This window comes from Pollicipes pollicipes, unplaced genomic scaffold (assembly GCF_011947565.3).
Source record: "Pollicipes pollicipes isolate AB1234 unplaced genomic scaffold, Ppol_2.1 Scaffold_7228;HRSCAF=8575_pilon_pilon_pilon, whole genome shotgun sequence".
Lineage (NCBI taxonomy): Eukaryota > Metazoa > Arthropoda > Thecostraca > Pollicipedomorpha > Pollicipedidae > Pollicipes > Pollicipes pollicipes.
Genome location: NW_023597032.1, coordinates 276,662 through 296,141, shown reverse-complemented (window position 1 = coordinate 296,141; position 19,480 = coordinate 276,662). Strand labels below are relative to the sequence as shown.

Genomic DNA, 19,480 nt, shown 5'->3' with positions numbered 1-19,480 from the left:
TCGGCAGTGGGGTCCTGTCCGGCGACTGCGGGTGGCCCATCATGTTTTTACAGGTGGGGTTCATGAGTACCGCATGGGGTCATCAGTGCGGGTGTATCGCTAACGTGCCCTACCTGATCGTTTTTCAGCCCCGTACGGCATCTTCGCTCGCAACTGTGTGGCCATGGCCAAGGACGCGAAGAGCACCTTCCAGATCATCGACGATCAGGGGTACGTTTTGTATCGCCAGACAAGGCTTTTCTTCTTGGAAAAATAATTCAAAGGAATCGCAATTTGTATATGAGCTAACTTCGCTACATATAAAAATGACCTAATATCAATACCCGTGCTTCAAAACCAATAGGCGAGTATCGCTGCTATTCCTCCATTGGCTCCTGGCCCCCTCTGAAAGGCCATGAGCTTCACCGCACTCTGCCCTCGACATGTCGCGCTACTCTTCGGCAGGTGCCCGATCGACCCCAACATCTTCCCGCGCTTCACGTCCAACATCAACTCCCTCGAGTCCACCTACGAGGCCTTCCGCTTCACCGAGTCGTACGGTGTCATCTTCCAGTGCAACGTCAAGTACTGTCTGGGCCAGTGTCAGCCGGTGAGTCGGTCGGGGAATCATACTGCCCGCACCACGCGATCTCGAACGCAGGTTTTCACTTTCAATCATAAATGTAACTTATAAGGGGTGCACCTGGATTTTCCTTGCGCCCAGTTGTGGTATATTCGCCGGTTGCTCGCATTAATATACAGGTATTCAATTCTTTGTGTGCCTCCGTAAGCGAAAGTAAGGTACACATATTCAGTTTTCGCGCATCTCCATATACAAACACAGTCATGCGTTGTCTGCCAACTGTTCACGTCTTTACTTGTGTCTATATCTTTACTTGTGTCCACATAAAAACTTGTGTCCATATCCCAAAGCCGCCACCCAAAAGGCGCATTCGCTGTTTTCACAGGCCCAGTGCTCGCACAACGGCAAGCAGTTCGAGTCCTGGGGCCGCAAGAAGCGTGCGCTTACCCCGACCATGCTGGTGGAGGACCCGCGCGATCCCGAGTCGATGACTCTGAGTCAGGAGATCCTGGTGCTGGACTTCGGCGACGAGCCGGACGCGCGGCCGCAGCAGCAGCAGCGCAGCAGCCTGCCCGAGGTGGAGGTACCGCCATACGTCACCCACCAGACGGCGTTCGACAGTGCCGGCTCCGGTGAGTCACGGGCGGACGGCGGGTCACTGGCGGACGGTGGGTCACTGGCGGGCGGCGGGTCACTGGCGGACGGCGGGTCACTGGCAGGCGGCGGGTCACTGGCGGACGGCGGGTCACTGGCAGGCGGCGGGTCACTGGCGGACGGTGGGTCACTGGCGGGCGGCGGGTCACTGGCGGACGGCGGGTCACTGGCAGGCGGCGGGTCACTGGCGGACGGTGGGTCACTGGTAGACGGCGGGTCACGAGCGGACGGTGGGTCGCTGGCGGACGGCGGGGTCAAGGGGAGAAGTTTTACTTGACCTGATGCCCAAATTTGTGCCGAAATAAGCATCAGCACAATGCCAGTCAGATCCCTTGCTGTCGTTCGTTCTATCCTGCCGGAAGATCATCTTGGGGACACGTGGCACTAGCCCTTGGTCGGACCGCCATTCTCAGCGCTGGTCATCGGACCGCTCATAACACACCGTTCATTCCGCCGCCGTGTGAAGGGGCTCTCTAGATCGCTACTGCCCTACTTCCCCCCCCCCCCCCGCCCCAAGCAAAATGTCATTGGTGCTTGGCTGATGACATTCCCTCTCGTAGATCACTTCGGTTTTGAGAACGACAGCGTGGAAGTCCTGGAGAAGTGCCCCACCAAGACGTCAGTCCTGGCGCTCTCCGTCACCTGCGCCCTGCTGGTCCTCATCTACGTGTGCAGCATGTTCTACCTCTTCATGAAGCGGTGGATGACGCGCAACAACAAAGTACTGTAGCCGGACCGGCCAGCCCGGCCGCCCATGACGGGGGCGGATCCCTGCGAAACCGGAGAGGTCGGCACTGAAACCAGGGCGCTCCGCACATCAGTGGCATTACAACGTGGGATCTCGGCGCAGCGAGAGGCGAATGGGCATCCCAGGACGAGCAGTGACTGGTGCAAGCTACTGTTAATGCCCTCGGCGCGCCGTGTGCGCTGAGGTTTGCGCTCCGAGGTCGCTCGATTCGTCGCCTTGACAGTACCTTGCATCCGACAGTTGTTACAGTTACAGTCATCTGACAGTTGTTACGTTTCTTTCTCACCGAGTCCGGCTCTTCTAGCGAGGCCTTGCAGTTGGCTGCTGGCTTCAGTTCCGGGACCCGGACGCACTTCCATTGAGCTAGGCGATATTTATTGAGGGCATATGCAAGGCATTTGTGAGACACTGTTGTCCGTGTGTGATGTTCTTGTTGATGGTATGCGTGAGCGACATGACATGACTAAGAACTTAGTTATCATTTTGGCCTTTTGTGATGTCCTTTATTCAGTGTGCACGGATGTGAGCTTAAGTGTGGACACGGCCATACTCTATTGAACATGAGCAGCGGGATAGCAAGGAAAAGATTGATATTTGACGTCATTCTGAGACATGAAATGCCCAGGTTAAGTGGTGAGGTCGTGAATTACATTCACCACGACGTTTTAATGCAATGTAACGCATAACTGACCCGACCAAGGCGCTGTTATTGTATTGATTCTTGCAGTTGAGCAGATTTGATGTAAGGATATCACGAAACATGGCCAATAAATACTATTTACAATACTTTGTTATTGTTAACACCAATGCTGGTCTGCAGCCAACCGGCTAGCTGTTAAGCTACCGATCAGCCGGGTGGTCGCAAGGAGCGGCTCACCGACAGCTGGAAGAGGAGGAGGGGATGCTGGAAATGCACGCCCGAAGATTCGAGCTGTGGATTTGGGACACACAAATTAAATCCATCAAGTTTTTGGCTGGGACCACGGGTCATACTTTCACTTACCTGAGTACATAAGCTTGTTTCTTTTTAAATCACACGTGAATGCTTTACAGACATCTGACACTTTGCCTTATGGCTCTAGCCTCTTAATGATTTATTCGTGGATTCTAACGTACACTCACGAGACTTGAAACCATCAAACAGTCTCACGGACTTTGCAACCAGTGGCCGATTGCACAAAAACTCACGCGATGAAGTTTTCACTTCAGAATATTTACACATCATGTCAATTTACTGGCGTTGTAGTGATTCGGGCGATAAACTATTATTTGTAATGCTCACCAAAAGACGGGAATAATTTACCGACACACATGTGAATGCAGAAAGGTCTTTGTGAGGGAAAACTTGTAAAAGCCTAAAATCCAGAAGGGGCGAGCACTGTAGAGCGATAAGAGAGGTGAATATAAGCCATTCAGGCTTATCAAAACACATCCCGGACACAGCACATTGCATCAAATGTGAGGGGAAACAAATTAAATTATGACACAAACTGGAGAAAAAGAAAGATTAAAAATAGCACTTTCATCACTAGAATGCGCAGCGACAAGCTTCTGACTGCTACACCTGGGGCACCTACGACGAGTGAGCATCGAAATTTGAAATATAGGGGCTGAAAAAAGGAGTCGGCTTGGGTAATATGTAATACGAGTTGCGATAGCGGGCTTCGGGTCAGGAAATTTGCATATGTTTGCGTTATTTTGCTTTAAGTATTGCTATATGTCGCATGCGTCGTATGCGTGGTGTCGGTTAGTTATCATGTGACATAGTAGCATTCACAAAGTGTTTTACAGTCGTGCAAAGTTGTGAGTCCATTTCATGTGTTATATTTCAACGCTTTGCATTATTTATCTGCGGCTAAAATGAAAAACAGTAATTCTACTTTGGTTATCTTAAGAGTCTAGGTATGTTGATTGCATATTTCTTTTTTTTTAGGTCATGCCAAAATCTATTTTCGAGAATATCATTGTCTGACCAAGGCTGAAGAAGGGGTGCAAATTGTCCTGAAAGCTCCCGTTGTATATATATATATATATAAGCAAGCTGTTTGGAATATTATCCTTTCAAATTTACGATGTTCCAGCTCAATACTATTTTCCAACGTACACACACTTACCGGGATGTTACTGGTATGGGCCACTCCTAGCACAAAATATCTGTGCCTCCTGTGGACCGGCCAACAAGCACATTCATCAACGAAAATTACTCAGCTCGAACCCCCGTAGATTTTTATTGCATTTTGATATCCTCTACAGCCGTGACGCACTTCTCATACTTAGCGCCAACGACACGTGAACTATTTTCAGGTTTTGCTATCGCACTCCGACTCAGATTTACTTCGTTGTCGTAAAACCTTTGAGTAAATCCGCCGGTGTATGCAACATGTTTTACCTGTGGTGCAAGCCGGCGAATAAGACCTCTGCTAAGATTCGTAAATTCACAAAAGAACTCACGTGAGTTTTGATATGCAGTCTGCCTCAGCATGTATCGGCTGTTTCGGCCAATCATTATGTTGACCGTCAATGAATGATCCCAGTCGTAAGTAACGTCAGATTCTAGAAACCGTGTTTAAACAAGGCCGAGGCGTAATAGATACACAGTCCTGTGAAGTAAATGAGCCGCTGTCTGTTACAGCCTAGAAAGGCTTCGATAAAATCCCCGAGATCTGGCAGAAATTCTAGGAAATTCAACACAAATTTTGAGAATGAGCCTCGTTCTTGAAATTTTAAGATAAAACTCGATTAATTTGTTTTTGAGAGTGAGCAAAGATCGTGCGATGCAAAGTATACAGGCATGTTTTTCTTTTCATTATAATCGGCATTCACCTAGTATGTTCACATATTTTACGATACAGGTGAATCTCATTAAACTTAAAACTGTCATGGAATTGATTGAGTGGCTTGTGGAGTAATAGGGAATGCTGAATGCTGAAGATGCATCTCCTGCCTTCGCATTCGGATATGTTATAGAAGAACGATTACAATAGCCGTATTCAACAATTCAGAGAATTTCCAGAAAATCAGAACTCTCCAAGACGGGCAGGGGTACATGATGACAAAGGTACCAGAACCAGTCATGTTGGCTGTGAGGCGGCCGAGGGCCTCCGCCGACGACCATCAACTATTCCGACTTTGATATATGCACATACATATATAGATATAGATATAGATATAGATAGATAGATAGATAGATAGATAGATAGATAGATAGATAGATAGATAGATAGAGAGAGAGAGAGAGAGAGAGAGAGAGAGAGAGAGAGAGAGAGATATATATATATATATATATATATATATATATATATATATATATATATATATATGTGTGTGTGTGTGTGTGTGTGTGTGTGTGTGTGTGTGTGTGTGTGTGTGTGTGTGTGTGTGTGTGTGTGTGTGTGTGTGTGTGTGTGTGTGTGTGTGTGTGTGTGTGTGTGTGTGTGTGTGTGTGTGTGTGTGTGTGTGTGTGTGTGTGTGTGTGTGTGTGTGTGTGTGTGTGTGTGTGTGTGTGTGTGTGTGTGTGTGTGTGTGTGTGTGTGTGCGTGTGTGTTTGTGTGCGCATGCTTTACGTCCCTCACCTCTCAGTTGTTTTCAGTTACTCACGTAGTTTTCGCGCTCTAGGCAAGCGAGCCAGCAGCCTGCGCAGTGCCTGCAATTAAGGAGGACGTTTTCCTTAGTGTGAGAGCAGATCCGGGAAGGTTATATTGCACCGCACATTATCATGTGTACGAATATAGCCCAGTCAAACTCAAATGTTTTCTGTTTCCTGAGTCGGCTATAGTTGCAAACATCGCTCAGAGCAGAAAACCGCTAAGATTTTGCGTCCATAGACTGTGTTCAGCCAAAGCGATTGTGAACTGGCCAATGGACCGTGCGGTATCTGTGAGCTAGCATTGCGTTCCATAGCGCACTCCGGCTGTTGTTTGATGTGGTGCCTGGAGTTTGAGCGGAGCCGGCCAGTTATCGAGTGTTCTAGCCCGTCGCTACGTGATGCCTCATCTAGATGGGAGCTATGCTAGTGAGTAGCTGACAGCATTGTGGGCAATGTGAAAGATGTGGTCCAAAAGAAAACTTGACCACACTTCTTCACTTATCATTGTCCGAAAAGCTTTTTAACACCGTTGATTTATTAACCATACTGTTCTACTTCACAGCTTATATATATATATATATATATATATATATATATATATATATATATATATATATATATATATATATGTTGCTTGCTGCTGCTATGCTGCTATACTGCTGATTATTGTATATCATCCTGATTGTGACGATCATGGCGGTTAATAAGCATGATAAGACGCTTAAAAAAATGATTATTCTTTACGTAGCACGAGAACGATGAATCTCACTCTCAGTGAGCAACAGACTCGATCCAATGTCTTTGAGCGAGGATTAAAATATAGGCAACATTGTTCGTCAGCCGGCAGTCATGCTGCAAGGCACTGGCTATTCGGAGCGTTCTGTTGAAAACGAGCTGCACTTACCTAAGTGACGGTATCTTATAGATATATTCCTGTTTAAGTCATAACGCCTTGCATTCGAGATAGCCTTGCAGTCTTGTCTTGTATTCCTTGTGTTTAGGTCATACCGTCTTCGTTTCGAGAGAATCTTTAAGGCTTATCTTGTATTCTTTCTATTTAGGTCATAGCGCCTTGCATTCGAAACATGCTTTTGGAGAGATGGCACTGCCATCTTTCCGCCAATGATCAACGATTGACCACTTTTCGGTCGGTTGCTGGTGCACCTAATGGTCAGACTGTTTTGGGGACTGTTAACGAAATGCAGCTGCTACATTCACCGACACTGTGGGGTTCATTAGTCACATTTGCATCTGGTCTGGCTGCTCAACTCCGAGATTCAAAAACGCCTCAAAACGAACAGATCCATGGTTCGCCTGCGCTAGCACGTGATAACATGCGCATGTCGAGCCATACGCTTGCCAGCACAGTTGTCCGTTGTTCCCTCTGCTGGCGTTAGCTTATCTGCTTACCTTGTAGCCGAGATCTAGGCCTGCTTCCAACCTGTGCTTTTCAGCTTTTCGCAACTTGAAAACTTTGCGTTCCTCGTTGACGTTAAGGAGAAACTAAATTTTGGTGATAATGTGTCGTCATAGGCACGCGGCGTTTGCTTAAACACTGCATCTAGATACCTTGAAAACATTTTATCATAAACTCAAATTTTTGTTGTTGCAAGGTCTGCGGCGATGGAATCCACGCGATGGTTGCAGAGGTATAACGCTAAAAGTGTGACTTTCCTGGCCGAACCGGGCTGGACTGGATCGCTGCAGCGTAAAATTTCCTGCTAATTAGCGTTCAGAGACTCTCCGGACTCTCTCAGCTCGCAGCCTCCATACTAATCACATATGTACGCATCTTCCAGCTTCACGATGATAATATTTTTCAGGGAGGTGTCAGTGTAGCCAAGGCATGCACTAGAAGATATAAATAAACGCCAATTTATATATATCTTGCCGCAAACAATGTCAAGCGGCATCACGATATCAATGCAGCGGAATTTATCTGAAATCCTCCCGTCACCTGTCAAAAAAGGCAATCTATTCCATCATCGGTTGATCAATGCAGATATACATCACGAATTCATGAGTCGTTTCTTCATCGCTGCCATTCATGCTTTCCCGTGATGTAGCAAAACGTTTTCACTTATCACGATTGAGCGAGGTGATTCTTAGCCCTCATCGAACAATGGGATCGGTGACAATATGGCTATTGTACGGGTTATCTTCCACGCTCTGCATGACAGGTACGTAATCTCGGCATTATTTGAATTTTGGATGACGGGTGCCCTTTAAGTGACAATTCTGAGCAGCCCTGATTGATGTGTCGACAGAATGGTTACAAAAACTGTACACTCCATTAACGTTCGGCGAATAAGTTACTTTCTACAGGCCTGCAAACACGAGTGAGTGATTTGAAATCATCCATGACGATGCCGACTTACATTGACCACCACCAATGCGTAGCATACCATGTTCATTAAAGGAATCGGTTAGCATTACCATTCATATTTGAAGACTCAGTCCAGGGCTTTTTGATTGGATGGAGTTCTGGTATCAACACCCTCGCTTAACAGGGTTTGTTGCGGAGCCTTGACCTCATCTGATCCGATCGTGAAATTCCGGGCCAACGGCAGAATTTTGGGCAAAAGCTTAAAGCGCCGATTTTTTTCGGCACTATTCGTACTGCCCCTACAATCACCTGACCTTAAGTAAAGCTGCTGCCAGGGCCGTAGCACATTCTAATCAGGGGCCAATAGTCAGGGCATTAGGTGACCCAACATACCCATCACAGATAAGTTAATCAAAAGGCAAACGTTCTAACCGAGCCTGAGCTATCAGAACAGATGAATGGCTGTTGAAACCAGGGCAGCAATGCTGCTTGGACTAATATAGTGAAATTCTAGGCCAACATAACGCATTTGATTAATTCATCAAGCAGGTACCTCTGCTTAATTTCTTTTCTGCTAAACAGACTACGAATTTGTGGCGGTTTTCATCGTTACATCGAGCCAGTGGAGGCACGATTATGCATACGGTCGGAGAACCGCAGATTTGATTCGAGTAAACACATGTTGAACGTTGAGTCACGCTTAGCGTTCTGAATATGTTGAGACAGCTATGGAAAATTTATTTGAGCAGAATGCAATCATGCTTCTTATAATCAGAAGTCTGACATTTTGAGTTGGATGCATGTGCAAAATGCAGTTGACAAGCATACACATATCAGTCCACTAGGTGGTGGTTTTTATAGTATTATGCTACTGAGGATGTTTCAGTTGCGCTGGATTATGTCCCGGATTTGTACAAAAGTTACTCATAACGATATTTGACATCCGTGAAATCTGTGCAGATACGCGCTTAATCAGCTTTGTTCAATTTCAATTATAAGCGTAGAGGTGAAACGTCACTTTTCTCATTGGTTGTGCATCACGTGGTTTTGTATTGACTGTCGCTGCTTGACATGCGATGCACCTAGAGTCCACTTCTCAGTACATATTTCCCGCCCAAAACATAGCATTCTGATGAATCCGCTCTTCGCTCCAGGCCACTCGCTGAAGTGTGCTTCATGCAAGCCTGATCACGATCCGGAGATAGCCGAGACCAATAAGCTGCTAGTGGATGGCAAGTACAGCATCGTAGAGTCGGAGGGCAAGATGTTTAAGCAAAACTATTCCACTTGGCCGCTCTGCCAAGAGGTGAACGACAAAACGGACTATGGAGCAATCACGCTGGAATGCCCCACAGATGGTGATTGGGTATGCGGCTTCGCTTGGGGTGAGGAACGGCTGAACGAACCGAGCTGCGCTCATGGTCAGGAACGACCATGCGCGTTTTCATAACGTATGGCAGTGATCACCTGATGTTGCACTTCCACGCCAAATCCTGGCTCATTAAAGATCAACCACTCTCAGAATAAGAACACAATGCTAAAACAGAAGCTTCTCTTGCTTTTATCAACTATTATCGCCGCTGCACGCGGGATGATTCACGGCGGATGTTAGATAGTTCATAAGTCGCGCACTTCTACGAGATTTCAGGACAAATCCTGGCTGTCCAGCCAGCCGCGCAAGCACCCTTGCTGGCTATGTGCCCGCCTTGGACCTTTTAGAGGGAGCCTCGCCGCTCAGAAGCCTTGGCACTTGTTAGGCACCGTGCCTGTAACGGGACCCCTTGTGCCGCGGAGCTCTCTAGGCCCGTTATTAGCCTATAACGACGGGCGCTCTTCACCAGCTCGTCCCGGCTAGTCTAGCTGCTGTCACATTGTTCAAGGGATGCCCGTAGGGCACAATGACTTGGGAAAACGAAAGTTGTAGTGGAGAACGAACCAGAAAATATCTAGTGGCTTCAGAAGTTATGGTGATACTGCCAAAACGAGCCGCAAGAATATCATACGTCACACCATTTCTACATTGTGCAACATATCTGTGTACGCTGGCCGCTTTCCGTGTCACATGTCTCTGTGCCTGTCCCCGTGCATGTGACGTGGGCGCCGTGTACACTCACGCCGCTCTGTGGCCTGGCAGCGGCCGCGGAGCAGTACGCCACCAGGGGGTGCGTCCTGAGACAGGAAGGCTTCAACATGGACAAGTGCGTGCGGAAGAATGTGCTAGACGATATGGGGCAGGTAGAGTGCTCCTTCTTGCTTCATTACTGCGAGAAGGACCTATGCAATAAGCAGTCCAAGAAGCAGCTACGCCTGTGCGCCGGGAAGAGCCGAGCGGAAACTATCGTAGCGACGCCTTCACTAATTTTGTTGGAATTCGCGTTCGTCGTTGCTGGATGGCTATTCTAAGCATCCTTCAGGCGTTAAAAGCCAACTCAAGACACGCATGAAGCAATATGTTAGAATCAGCCGTGGTGCCTGCCAGCCGGCTTGTGGTGTTGGTGCGTCTAGGAAAGTGTGTATGCGAACGTCTGCCAACATTGTACCGCTCACCGCGGTGCACTTAAGAGCTACAATACGCCACAGGACAGCGCTGGCGGCCGTGGGCAGAGACCAAACACGGCAGCAAACCAAGCGGCGCCCGCCAGCCAGCTTCGAGAAGGCGCCCGGGCCAGACAGGCAATGCTTTGGAACACCGTGCATGATGTTGACGGAAGGTACAGGACTATATACCTTCTGTTCATGTTTTGTTTAGCGTTACAGCTAGCGATCTGGCGTTAAAGATCTGATGATCTAGTGATCTAGCGTTAGCGATCTTGTTCGCACGTCGCATGTTTGAGTTTCAGCACCAAACAGCTGAGCCTGGACGAGATTTGTCGCGCGTGAAATGCGCCCCCTCGCCACCGTCCCGTACCAAGCGTTTCCATTGGGCCCGGTTTCATCTTGCCGCGCAAATGCAACGGATATGTATTTCAGCATTCAGCTAAGCTAAACGCGACCTACAAACATATGCTGATGATGAAGACAAAGTAGGCTTACGAAAGACGGCTCGCCAATATGTCGAGCTTTTGGATCCACACATCCAGCATCTGGTACCAGTAGGTCGCTATAATCCTAGCCCTGTGCATATGCGTATGATGCAAACATCTTCGCATCGTAGCCGGCAAGCCATTCAAATCGTGGGCACTGGACAGGTGTAAGTGTCTCTGGTGTCTAAAGGTATCTCCTAAATCCATCCACACATCGTAACGCAATTTCGGGTAATTAAGTGTTAAGCTCCTGTGCCCGGCGATAAAAGCTCAAGGTTACATGCCTCAACACGCTGCCGCCTCATCTCGCTTGTTTGTATTTTTGTCTAGGAACAAAATTACAGACCGTCCGGGAAAATATGCTCTGGCAACGTCCCATGTAAATGTAGTTCGCCATTTGATACAAAACATGACACTTGAGTGATGCTATTCGATATGATGCGTAGCTCAGTTCAGTTTACCTAAACAGATACAGGCAGGGACACGGAACAAACGCAGTGCCCTGGCACAGCGAATAATCTAAAGGAACAGGATACCCGGCTGCCGCACTAGGGTTGCGGATCGTCACTTGCCCTCCTAACGCAGCATTAAAGATATTCACGTACTACGCAGTGCCCAACAGGCCAGGCTTTACCCGGTTACCAGGCCGTACTGTTTGGCACCTATGAGGATAAAAAATACTCCGCATCCTCCCTTCCATAAAGCCCTGGAAGGTTGGTCGGTGCTCTTAAGCTCGTATTGTTCATCACATATACGGTAGCCCTGCCATTAATGGAACTTCTGAGTGTGGCAATACGGCACAGCCTGGGATTGCAAGCAAAATTCAGCAACGCCACGACGCACGCACGTTGCCATACCCTGCATTTGATAAAGTGTTGCACCCTGGGACACATTCCCCAGTAAGCCCGCACCGGCGCCTTTTGCACTCAGTGCTGCCCTCTCCACCCTCGCGCCCATTCTACAGGCTCCACTCTTCATTCCGCTCATTGCACATTCCCTCCTTCCCGTGGTCGCCGGCGGCGGAGTGTCCGTCTCGCGGGGCGTCCGGACCTGCCGGCGCCGGCTCGGCGGTCGCTGCCGTGAGCGGCGACGCCTCGGACGGCGCGGCGGCCGACGTGCGGCGCGGCCGGACCACGTCGGCGATGCACTCCGGCAGGGGCCGGTCGGCGGTCTCCGGCAGCAGCAGGATGGTCAGGCCGGCCACCATCGCCGCCAGTCCGAACACCACCACCGGGAAGGCCGGGTGCACCTCGTCACGCTGTAATAGCCGCCCACCTCGCATCAGACACTCACCTCAAGTTTATCTCCAGTACACAGGCAGCGCACGGTGCTGGCAAACGAGCTCCGTTCCGGGGTATACCCACCTTTCCTGGCAGTCAAACGACAACTTTATGTACGTGCCAGCCATTACGAGCAGGGGCTTGTTCGCTCTTATGCATAATTACCAACGGGAGTTTGAAGAGCCAAGTTGTCACACTCAGCGTTGTGTCATAAAGTTATGATATTAACGCCAGCGAGAAACAACCGGCTCTGCAGCACGCTCACCAACAGTAGGAGGAGAGGGGCGAGGATACCACCGAAGCGGGCGGCGAAGGAGCAGCTGGCCAGCCCGGTGTTGCGCACGGCCGTAGGGAACAGCTCGGCTGAGTAGATGTAGATGGAGCCGAACGAGGCCGTGATGCAGAACCGGCTGATCATGGCCAGAGAGACTATCGGCCAGTCGTACTGATATGCACCTGCCGCACCGTCAGCCGTTCAAAAGCAGAGCCGTCGTACGCGACACACCGATCCGTCATCCACGACGCCCACAGACGTCACACAAGACGAAGATATCTGACGCGACGCACACAGACGTAGATGCGTCGCTTGCACCACAGACAGTCGTCGCATGTACCGAGCAGAGTTGAATGCAGGCGGAAACGTTTGGGAGAGATTCCTGAAGCAAAACACTGCCTTTAAGTCGGAAAGCTGAGGCCACACTTTGATACGGAATGCTTACCGTTGTTCTCCAATAAGTGCGCAACTGATTGTAACTGGCTGTAAGTTTAGCGTGACAGCCCACACTGACTGTGGCGTCGTACGCTGTCAACCTGCGAACAAGCTTGCTTGGCGCCTCGCACACCACGTCAACGTCTCGAAAACCACGTCAACGCCGAGTGAGTCACCCCACGCGCACCTTTCTCACAGGCCAGGGTGAGCAGGCAGGCAAGGCCGGCGCCGACCATGGTGCAGCTGATGGGTCGCCGCCGACCCAGCCGGTAGGTGGCGTACGTGCAGAGCGCGTACGCCGGTATCTCCACCACGCCTGCCAGCCGTCGACAGGGCGTTAGCGGGGCATGTGGTTACTCTCCGGCAGATGTCACCAGCAGTCATCGTTAGTGACGGTGCTCAACGTTAGATAGTTCAGGCGTGGTTTGCTGAAAACGGGTGGGGAGCTGGTCTGAAGTACCTCTACCTTTTTTTAATCGCCATCATCCAAAGTCAGCACGTGAAGCACAAATACACCCACAAAAGAGGAGACAAATACACATCACTGTCCGCTATACCGAACATGGGACATGAAAACGCATTAGCGGAATTACGTACGCTGGTAAGTGCATTTGGGAGGAACATTACGCATATAGATAAGGCAGTAGTAACAGCCTTGTAGAAAAGTCAGGAGAATGAACAGATAGATACGTGGATGTTTCGGCAACACGCGTTTATTGAAACGAATATCAGAAGTAAATTTTGTCAGAAGTAGCAACGAATTCCAACATAAATACATAAGATAAAATAGAACTCCAATAGAAATATCAGCGCATCTATCTCTCCATTCTCCTGGTTTTTGTATGATGCATAGGACTATTTTTGTTTTGTCTTTGTTTGTAACTTGTCTAAAACTGCCATGACTTTTAATGAACTCTTGCGCAGCTCCTGAAATTTGCGCAATGTCCTAGAACTTGTTTCGCGCGAACCACGATAAGCGCACCTTTTTCGCACGATCACCCTGACAAACGTATTCCTGAGCAGACAGCCTCTGACGGGACTGTAGACCCACCGTCAACAAAAGCGTTATTGTATTAGCCAGCTGTCCGTAACACAGCACGCTGTCCGGAACTCACCACCGAGACAAGCGTTCAAGTAGATGTCCTCGCCAAAGTCTCCCGTGTTAAGCAATATTCCGTAGAACACCAGGCTGTTGACGAACCAGCCGAAGAAGAGACACCCGGTCACCGCCAGCATGCGCCCGTTGGTGATCAGGTCCAGACAGGCCTCGGCGCGCCGGCCGTCTCCCGCCTCGCCGCCCTGTCCCCGGCACCGCACAGACAGTGACAGCACAGCACCCTGCCTCGTGGAGGTACAGGCTCCCGCCTCGCCGCCCTGTCCCCGGCACCACACAGACAGTGACAGTATAGCGCCCTGCCTCGTGGAGGTACAGGCTCCCGCCTCGCCGCCCTGTCCCCGGCACCACACAGACAGTGACAGCATAGCGCCATGCCTCGCGGAGGTGCAATCAAATACAGCCCACGGTATGATGCAATAGAAGGTTCAGAGGTTAAGGCGCCATTTTAGGTGAGTGTTAAGAATCCCACTACGACGCAATGTTTGCCTAAAACACTGGAAAGCCGGCAAGTCGGAAACAGGAGTAAGGCATAGTTGTCGTATCTCATCGATGATACCGTTAGTCCTTATTATATCTGCAAAGGTGATTAACAACTGCATCATAAACAACCAATGTGGGCACAGAAGAAGTTTGCAATAAATGTGAAAAATGCATCAATATTGCAGATGCACATCAAGTCTTCCCATTGCTAACACCATAACGGAAGCAACATCACAGCGCATGTATGCAAACAGCGTCTCCAAATGAAGTCTTTGCTTTCCTAGAAACACATTGCCTTAGAACCCAACAGAAGTATAAGTCTTAGATACCTGAGAGACTTTGAAGTCGTCTACAGGTTGTTGCCCATTGTAGCGCCGTATTTTCTGCATGATGACTGTAGCCTCAGCCATACGCCGGCGGGATATCAGCCAGCGGGGCGATTCTGGCACCAGCCTGAGAAGCGAGCCAACGTCAGGGGCGCTGCGGTACCAGCCTGAGAACGAGCTAACGTCACAAGTACTGTAGCACCAGTCTGAGAACGAGCCAACGTCAGAAGTACTGCGGCACCAGCCTGAGAATGAGCTAACGTCAGGCTTGTTGCGGTACCAGCCTCAGAACGAGCTAACGTCAGGGATGCTGCGGTACCCGCCCGAGAACGAGCTAACGTCAGGAGCACTGCGGCACCAGCCTGAGAATGAGCTAACGTCAGCCTTGCTGCGGCACCAGCCTGAGAACGAACTAACGCCAGAGGAGCTGCGGTACCGGCCGGAAGTGGACTGATGTCAGGAGAGTCCCGACACCGGCCCAAAATGCACGCATCAGAATTATTTCTGCATGACTGAAAGCATGTAATACAACAGCTCATGAGCGGACATACGTCAGCGTCTGTCAGAACGCAGCTCAGATGACGTGTAGGGCATCAAAGTCCGGATGGTACGATCAGAAGCGGGGTACGACCAAAGGGACCGCACGCGTCCCGAAACATGGCCGCACGTGTACAATTAGGAAACAAAACTCGCATGCAATCTTTGAAAAAAAAACAGAAACGTGAAACATCGGAATGCACCGTCGTCGATTAAGGAACGCTCTTCACCAGAAGTACACCACGTAGAGAACGCTGGGCAGTGAGACGGCCAGCTGCAGCATCCGCCAGTCTCGGATGAAGTAGGCGATGCCGCTGAGGGCGATGAAGCTGAAGGACATGGGCAGGAAGAAGGCGATGCCGAGCAGTACGCGCCACCTGTCGCCGACCAGCTCCATACCTGCGGCGCCAGAGCGGGCATCAGTGGGGCACAGACCACCGGGTGGCGCTGCAGAGGTGGCGGCCCAGTGCGCTGCTCTGGCGTCTAGAGGCGGACGGGGGTGGGGGTGGGTTGAGGGTTGGGGGCGTCTCTCCTGATGAGACCCGTCGACTGACGGAGTCTCCGCGCGAGCCGATAAATCTTCGCACATGATTCCAATCCTTCAACAAATCGGTGCCAGTCTGCGACTAGTCGGGGAATGTGACCAAGCGATGTGCGACAAGTGCTTTCGGCGCTAACTTCTAACACTGTCGGGTCCATTGTACCTTTGTTATCTTGCCTATGACACTGGTAGATGATGTGGTGTTTCATAGACCGTGCGACCAATGCAGGCAGATCGAAAGCTAAAGTACCTGAAGGCAGCAGTGTTCCAAAACTATGAAGCCTGGGCATCCAGACGTATTTGGGATCTCTGTAACAGTACCTGTGTCCCCTAAGAACACTATACGTGGACCTGCCACCCTCTTGGCGCCGCACACCGACGGTTGTGTGCTGAACAAGCCGTCCCTCCGGGCGAAGCCCCGACGACACACTTCAGATCCCAACCCACATCGATCCACGTGCAGCAGGTGCGCTTACTCATGACAAAGCTGGAAGTGTAGGCGCCGATCCCGCAGAACGCCGTGAGGAAGCGCAATACCAGGAATTGCTCGACGCTGCCGGCGGCCGCGATGAGGTTGGCCAAGAACGAAGTCAGCACAATGCAGGCGAACAGAGTGGGTCTTCGACCGTACCTGCCCGGCAGACACAAACGAGGTCACAGGTAATATCGCACAGACTAGGCCACAGATAATGAATTGTCACATATGAGCCTTGCCGAGTCAGGACATGAGTTAAACCAGGCAGGGTTCCAAAGCTGCTGAACCCTGACTCAGGCAGAAACTTGTGATATGTCCAGAATCGGGCTCAGGCGAAGTTATTGATTTTACAGGTAATTAAGACTCGAGTTCAGACTCACCAATCTGAAAAGTAAGGACTCTAACATGCAGCCGTTCTCCAAAATTCTGGACTGAAACTAACCTTAAACGATTTTTGGAAGCCGGACGTGTCAACTGAACTTGCATGTTCCTTTGGCCTCCAATGGCCAATCTCCAATTGGCCTCCAAATGGCAGGAATGGTGTTTCAACAGCATAACGCACGCCGTAGAGGAAAGGAGACAGTTTCATCCTAGTGCAAATCGTATATTCAATTGATAGGTCTTCACTAATGTGCTGTGCTTTGTCGTGTGTATACTGTATTACGTTGGAAAATATGGGTCAGATTCGTTTCAGCTGGCTTAAGTTGGGTTTGGTTAGTTCGGCTATGGCGCGTAAGATTCCTCATTTGCCTTGTGAAGGATTTGGGAAAGTTACAAAGCTACGTCTGCATTTGGACAGCTATTCCAATTTTCACCAGACGTTGGGTACAGCTATTACCCAAATTAATGTCAAGTACGGTGCGTCACGTGTAACTTCCTTTTTAAGATTCAACTCCGTTGGACTCTGAGCTTGACACCCGCGAACTTGAGCACATCATTTCAGTCACCCAAACATACATGACGCCTTAGCAACGTCAAACGATCGCAGTCACCGCATTTACCAAGTGGTGCCCAAGGCCAGGAAAACTAATATAATCGAATTACTTGTGTTTGGCGCACGTCAGCACAACTTCTTGCACCAACAAACTTGAAATGGCTCTCAACGAACGTCATGCATTTAGTGCGAATTGCAAACAATAGGTTATAATCACATTTTGTGCCATGTATTACAGAACGTTGGAAAATGGCACCAGTTATGAAGAAAGTAAGATTGGGAGTCGCATAAGCTAAAAATAACGCCATAACCGAGTATGTGCGTGCAAGTTAACAATTGAAAATCACGAAAAAATATGCAAGAATATCACCAGGAAGGGCCAAAAAAGAGCAAGTAGCGATATTTGGGCTCTAATCACACTGATTAGCACGACACCTCTCGACAAGCTAAAGTGCTACAAGTGAGTCTGCCAGTCGGCTACGGTGGCAATGTCGCACGGCCAGTTTGGCGGTTATTCTATACTACGCCAAAGTATCTGTAATATCTGCCATAAAAATCTAATATGAACCCGTTTTTGTTCACTGAAATGATCTATTGCGAGACTGACTGGCTTAAACTTTAATAGACTAGGACTGGGACTCGGACTCGAATTTTAAGGCCCGGATCATAGGCATAACAATGATTGGAATAGCACCCCGACTCGGGCCCATGCCACGTGCCAAGAATGGATTGGCGACGCGGACTTGGACTAGGCCTTGACTCGGTTTTTCAAGACCCAGACTCATGCTTGACAACGAGCTTCCTCGACACCTGAGATGTTCACTTTAGAAAAAAAATATAGCCTGCGAATAATTCTGGGCAACAGTTTTTGACACGACCTTCAAGCGTCCGAGAGCCTGACTGCGAATTTGCCTCTCGACCGGCAGAAATGGATACAAGTGAAGGCCCGGTAAGCATTCAAATCGTGTGAGGACAGGAAGCGTGAAAGGTTTTAACCCGACATAGATAAGAACGGGGCTTACCTGTCAGCAGCAATCCCCCAGAACATTACTCCAAACATGATGCCGATCATGTACGTGGCTTGGGTGAGCATCTGCAACCACTTGCGCTCACACACCAGGTCCCACTGCAGAAGGCAAATAAATACGCAGTAGCAGGCTGTGGCTTCTGAGAAAGTGATAATCAACACATTCATTACTTGTTTCGTTTTAGAGATTTTGTGAACCAGGTGGGCGAGTGGAGATATCATCCAGAGTAACCGGTGCATAACCGGGAAAAGGAGCAGGAAAAAAAAACGAAACCAAATGCGCGTAACACACTTTATGAACGGCCCCTGACTTGACCTGACCTGACCTAGCCACAAACAGCTGGATTTTAGAACGAAAAATCAGTTCTACACGAAACAAAAACAACTACCAGCCTCACCTCCATAATGATGGTATTGCTGTATTCTGAGGTATCATAATTCCATGCGTTGCATGGTGATGTACTGTTGTTGCGAGTGGTGGCCCCAGTGGCCCCGCCGGCGTCTGGGATGTACGAGCTGCACTGCGAAGGCTCTCGTGCCACACCCTGAAACATGAATTATTCATGTATTCGGTAGACGCATGACGCCAGTCAATCAAAAGAACACTTTATAAGGAAACAATTATTTGAGTAGTGTGTGTGCACATCTATATCAGTTTGTGCATGGATTTCCAGGATGTATCCTAAATCGATTAGTCTATCATCGTTCAGTCAGTCCACCAACTACTTTTCTTTTTCGATCCATGATACAGTCCGTTGAAATCTATTATTGGATGCATATTTTCCACATCAGTGTATACCATTGCATCATACTTCAGACTTCATTTTGTCTACTATTCCGGCCGTTTCCCCTTAAATTCTAAACTGCAGCAGCCTTCACCGTAGGCGCCATCCGCTCACCCCCCCTACAGGTCAGCGGCATGCGCCCCGCCGCTCACCGTGCGCTGGTCCGCAGGGTCCAGGTGGCGCCACTGGCTCTGGTTGCCGTGGGCGGTGGGCGACGCGCACCAGTGGTCGGCCGGCGGAGCCTGGAAGTTGATGAGCAGCACTTGCCAGCCGCACTCGATGCCCACCAGCGATAGCAGCAGTATCAGCCGCACCTGCCACCGGCCGATCTCACCGATCGCGCCCACCACGTCGTCGGCGCGATAAGCCA

General features: G+C 49.6%; 2 protein-coding genes and 1 long non-coding RNA gene across 3 annotated transcripts in view; 2 read left to right on the top strand and 1 right to left on the bottom strand.

The window, feature by feature from the left end:
* LOC119109039 (trynity) overlaps nt 1-2,750 on the top strand; it is a 34,916-nt gene extending 32,166 nt beyond the window's left edge. Inside the window, exons 14-17 of the mRNA XM_037232579.1 lie at nt 129-210; nt 445-589; nt 948-1,194; nt 1,777-2,750. Coding sequence (XP_037088474.1) covers nt 129-210; nt 445-589; nt 948-1,194; nt 1,777-1,946 — 644 coding nt within the window. The 3' untranslated portion in view covers nt 1,947-2,750. The remainder of the gene's footprint in view (nt 1-128; nt 211-444; nt 590-947; nt 1,195-1,776) is intronic.
* A 4,711-nt stretch (nt 2,751-7,461) lies between these two features.
* LOC119109040 (uncharacterized) lies at nt 7,462-11,891 on the top strand. Its single transcript, XR_005095382.1, has 3 exons — nt 7,462-7,730; nt 9,031-9,261; nt 10,011-11,891. It is a non-coding gene; the product is annotated as an uncharacterized LOC119109040 (long non-coding RNA).
* Nucleotides 11,892-12,028: 137 nt separating this feature from the next.
* LOC119109051 (organic cation transporter protein) lies at nt 12,029-18,764 on the bottom strand (the record flags this gene model as incomplete). The annotated part of the gene is made up of 9 exons (XM_037232590.1): nt 18,724-18,764; nt 18,321-18,424; nt 16,366-16,520; nt 15,579-15,747; nt 14,815-14,938; nt 14,004-14,187; nt 13,076-13,204; nt 12,445-12,635; nt 12,029-12,157 (listed from the first exon to the last, which is right to left on the bottom strand). Coding segments are annotated over exons 1-9 (1,191 nt in total), but the record flags the coding sequence as incomplete, so codon positions are not given.
* Nucleotides 18,765-19,480: the final 716 nt, after the last annotated feature.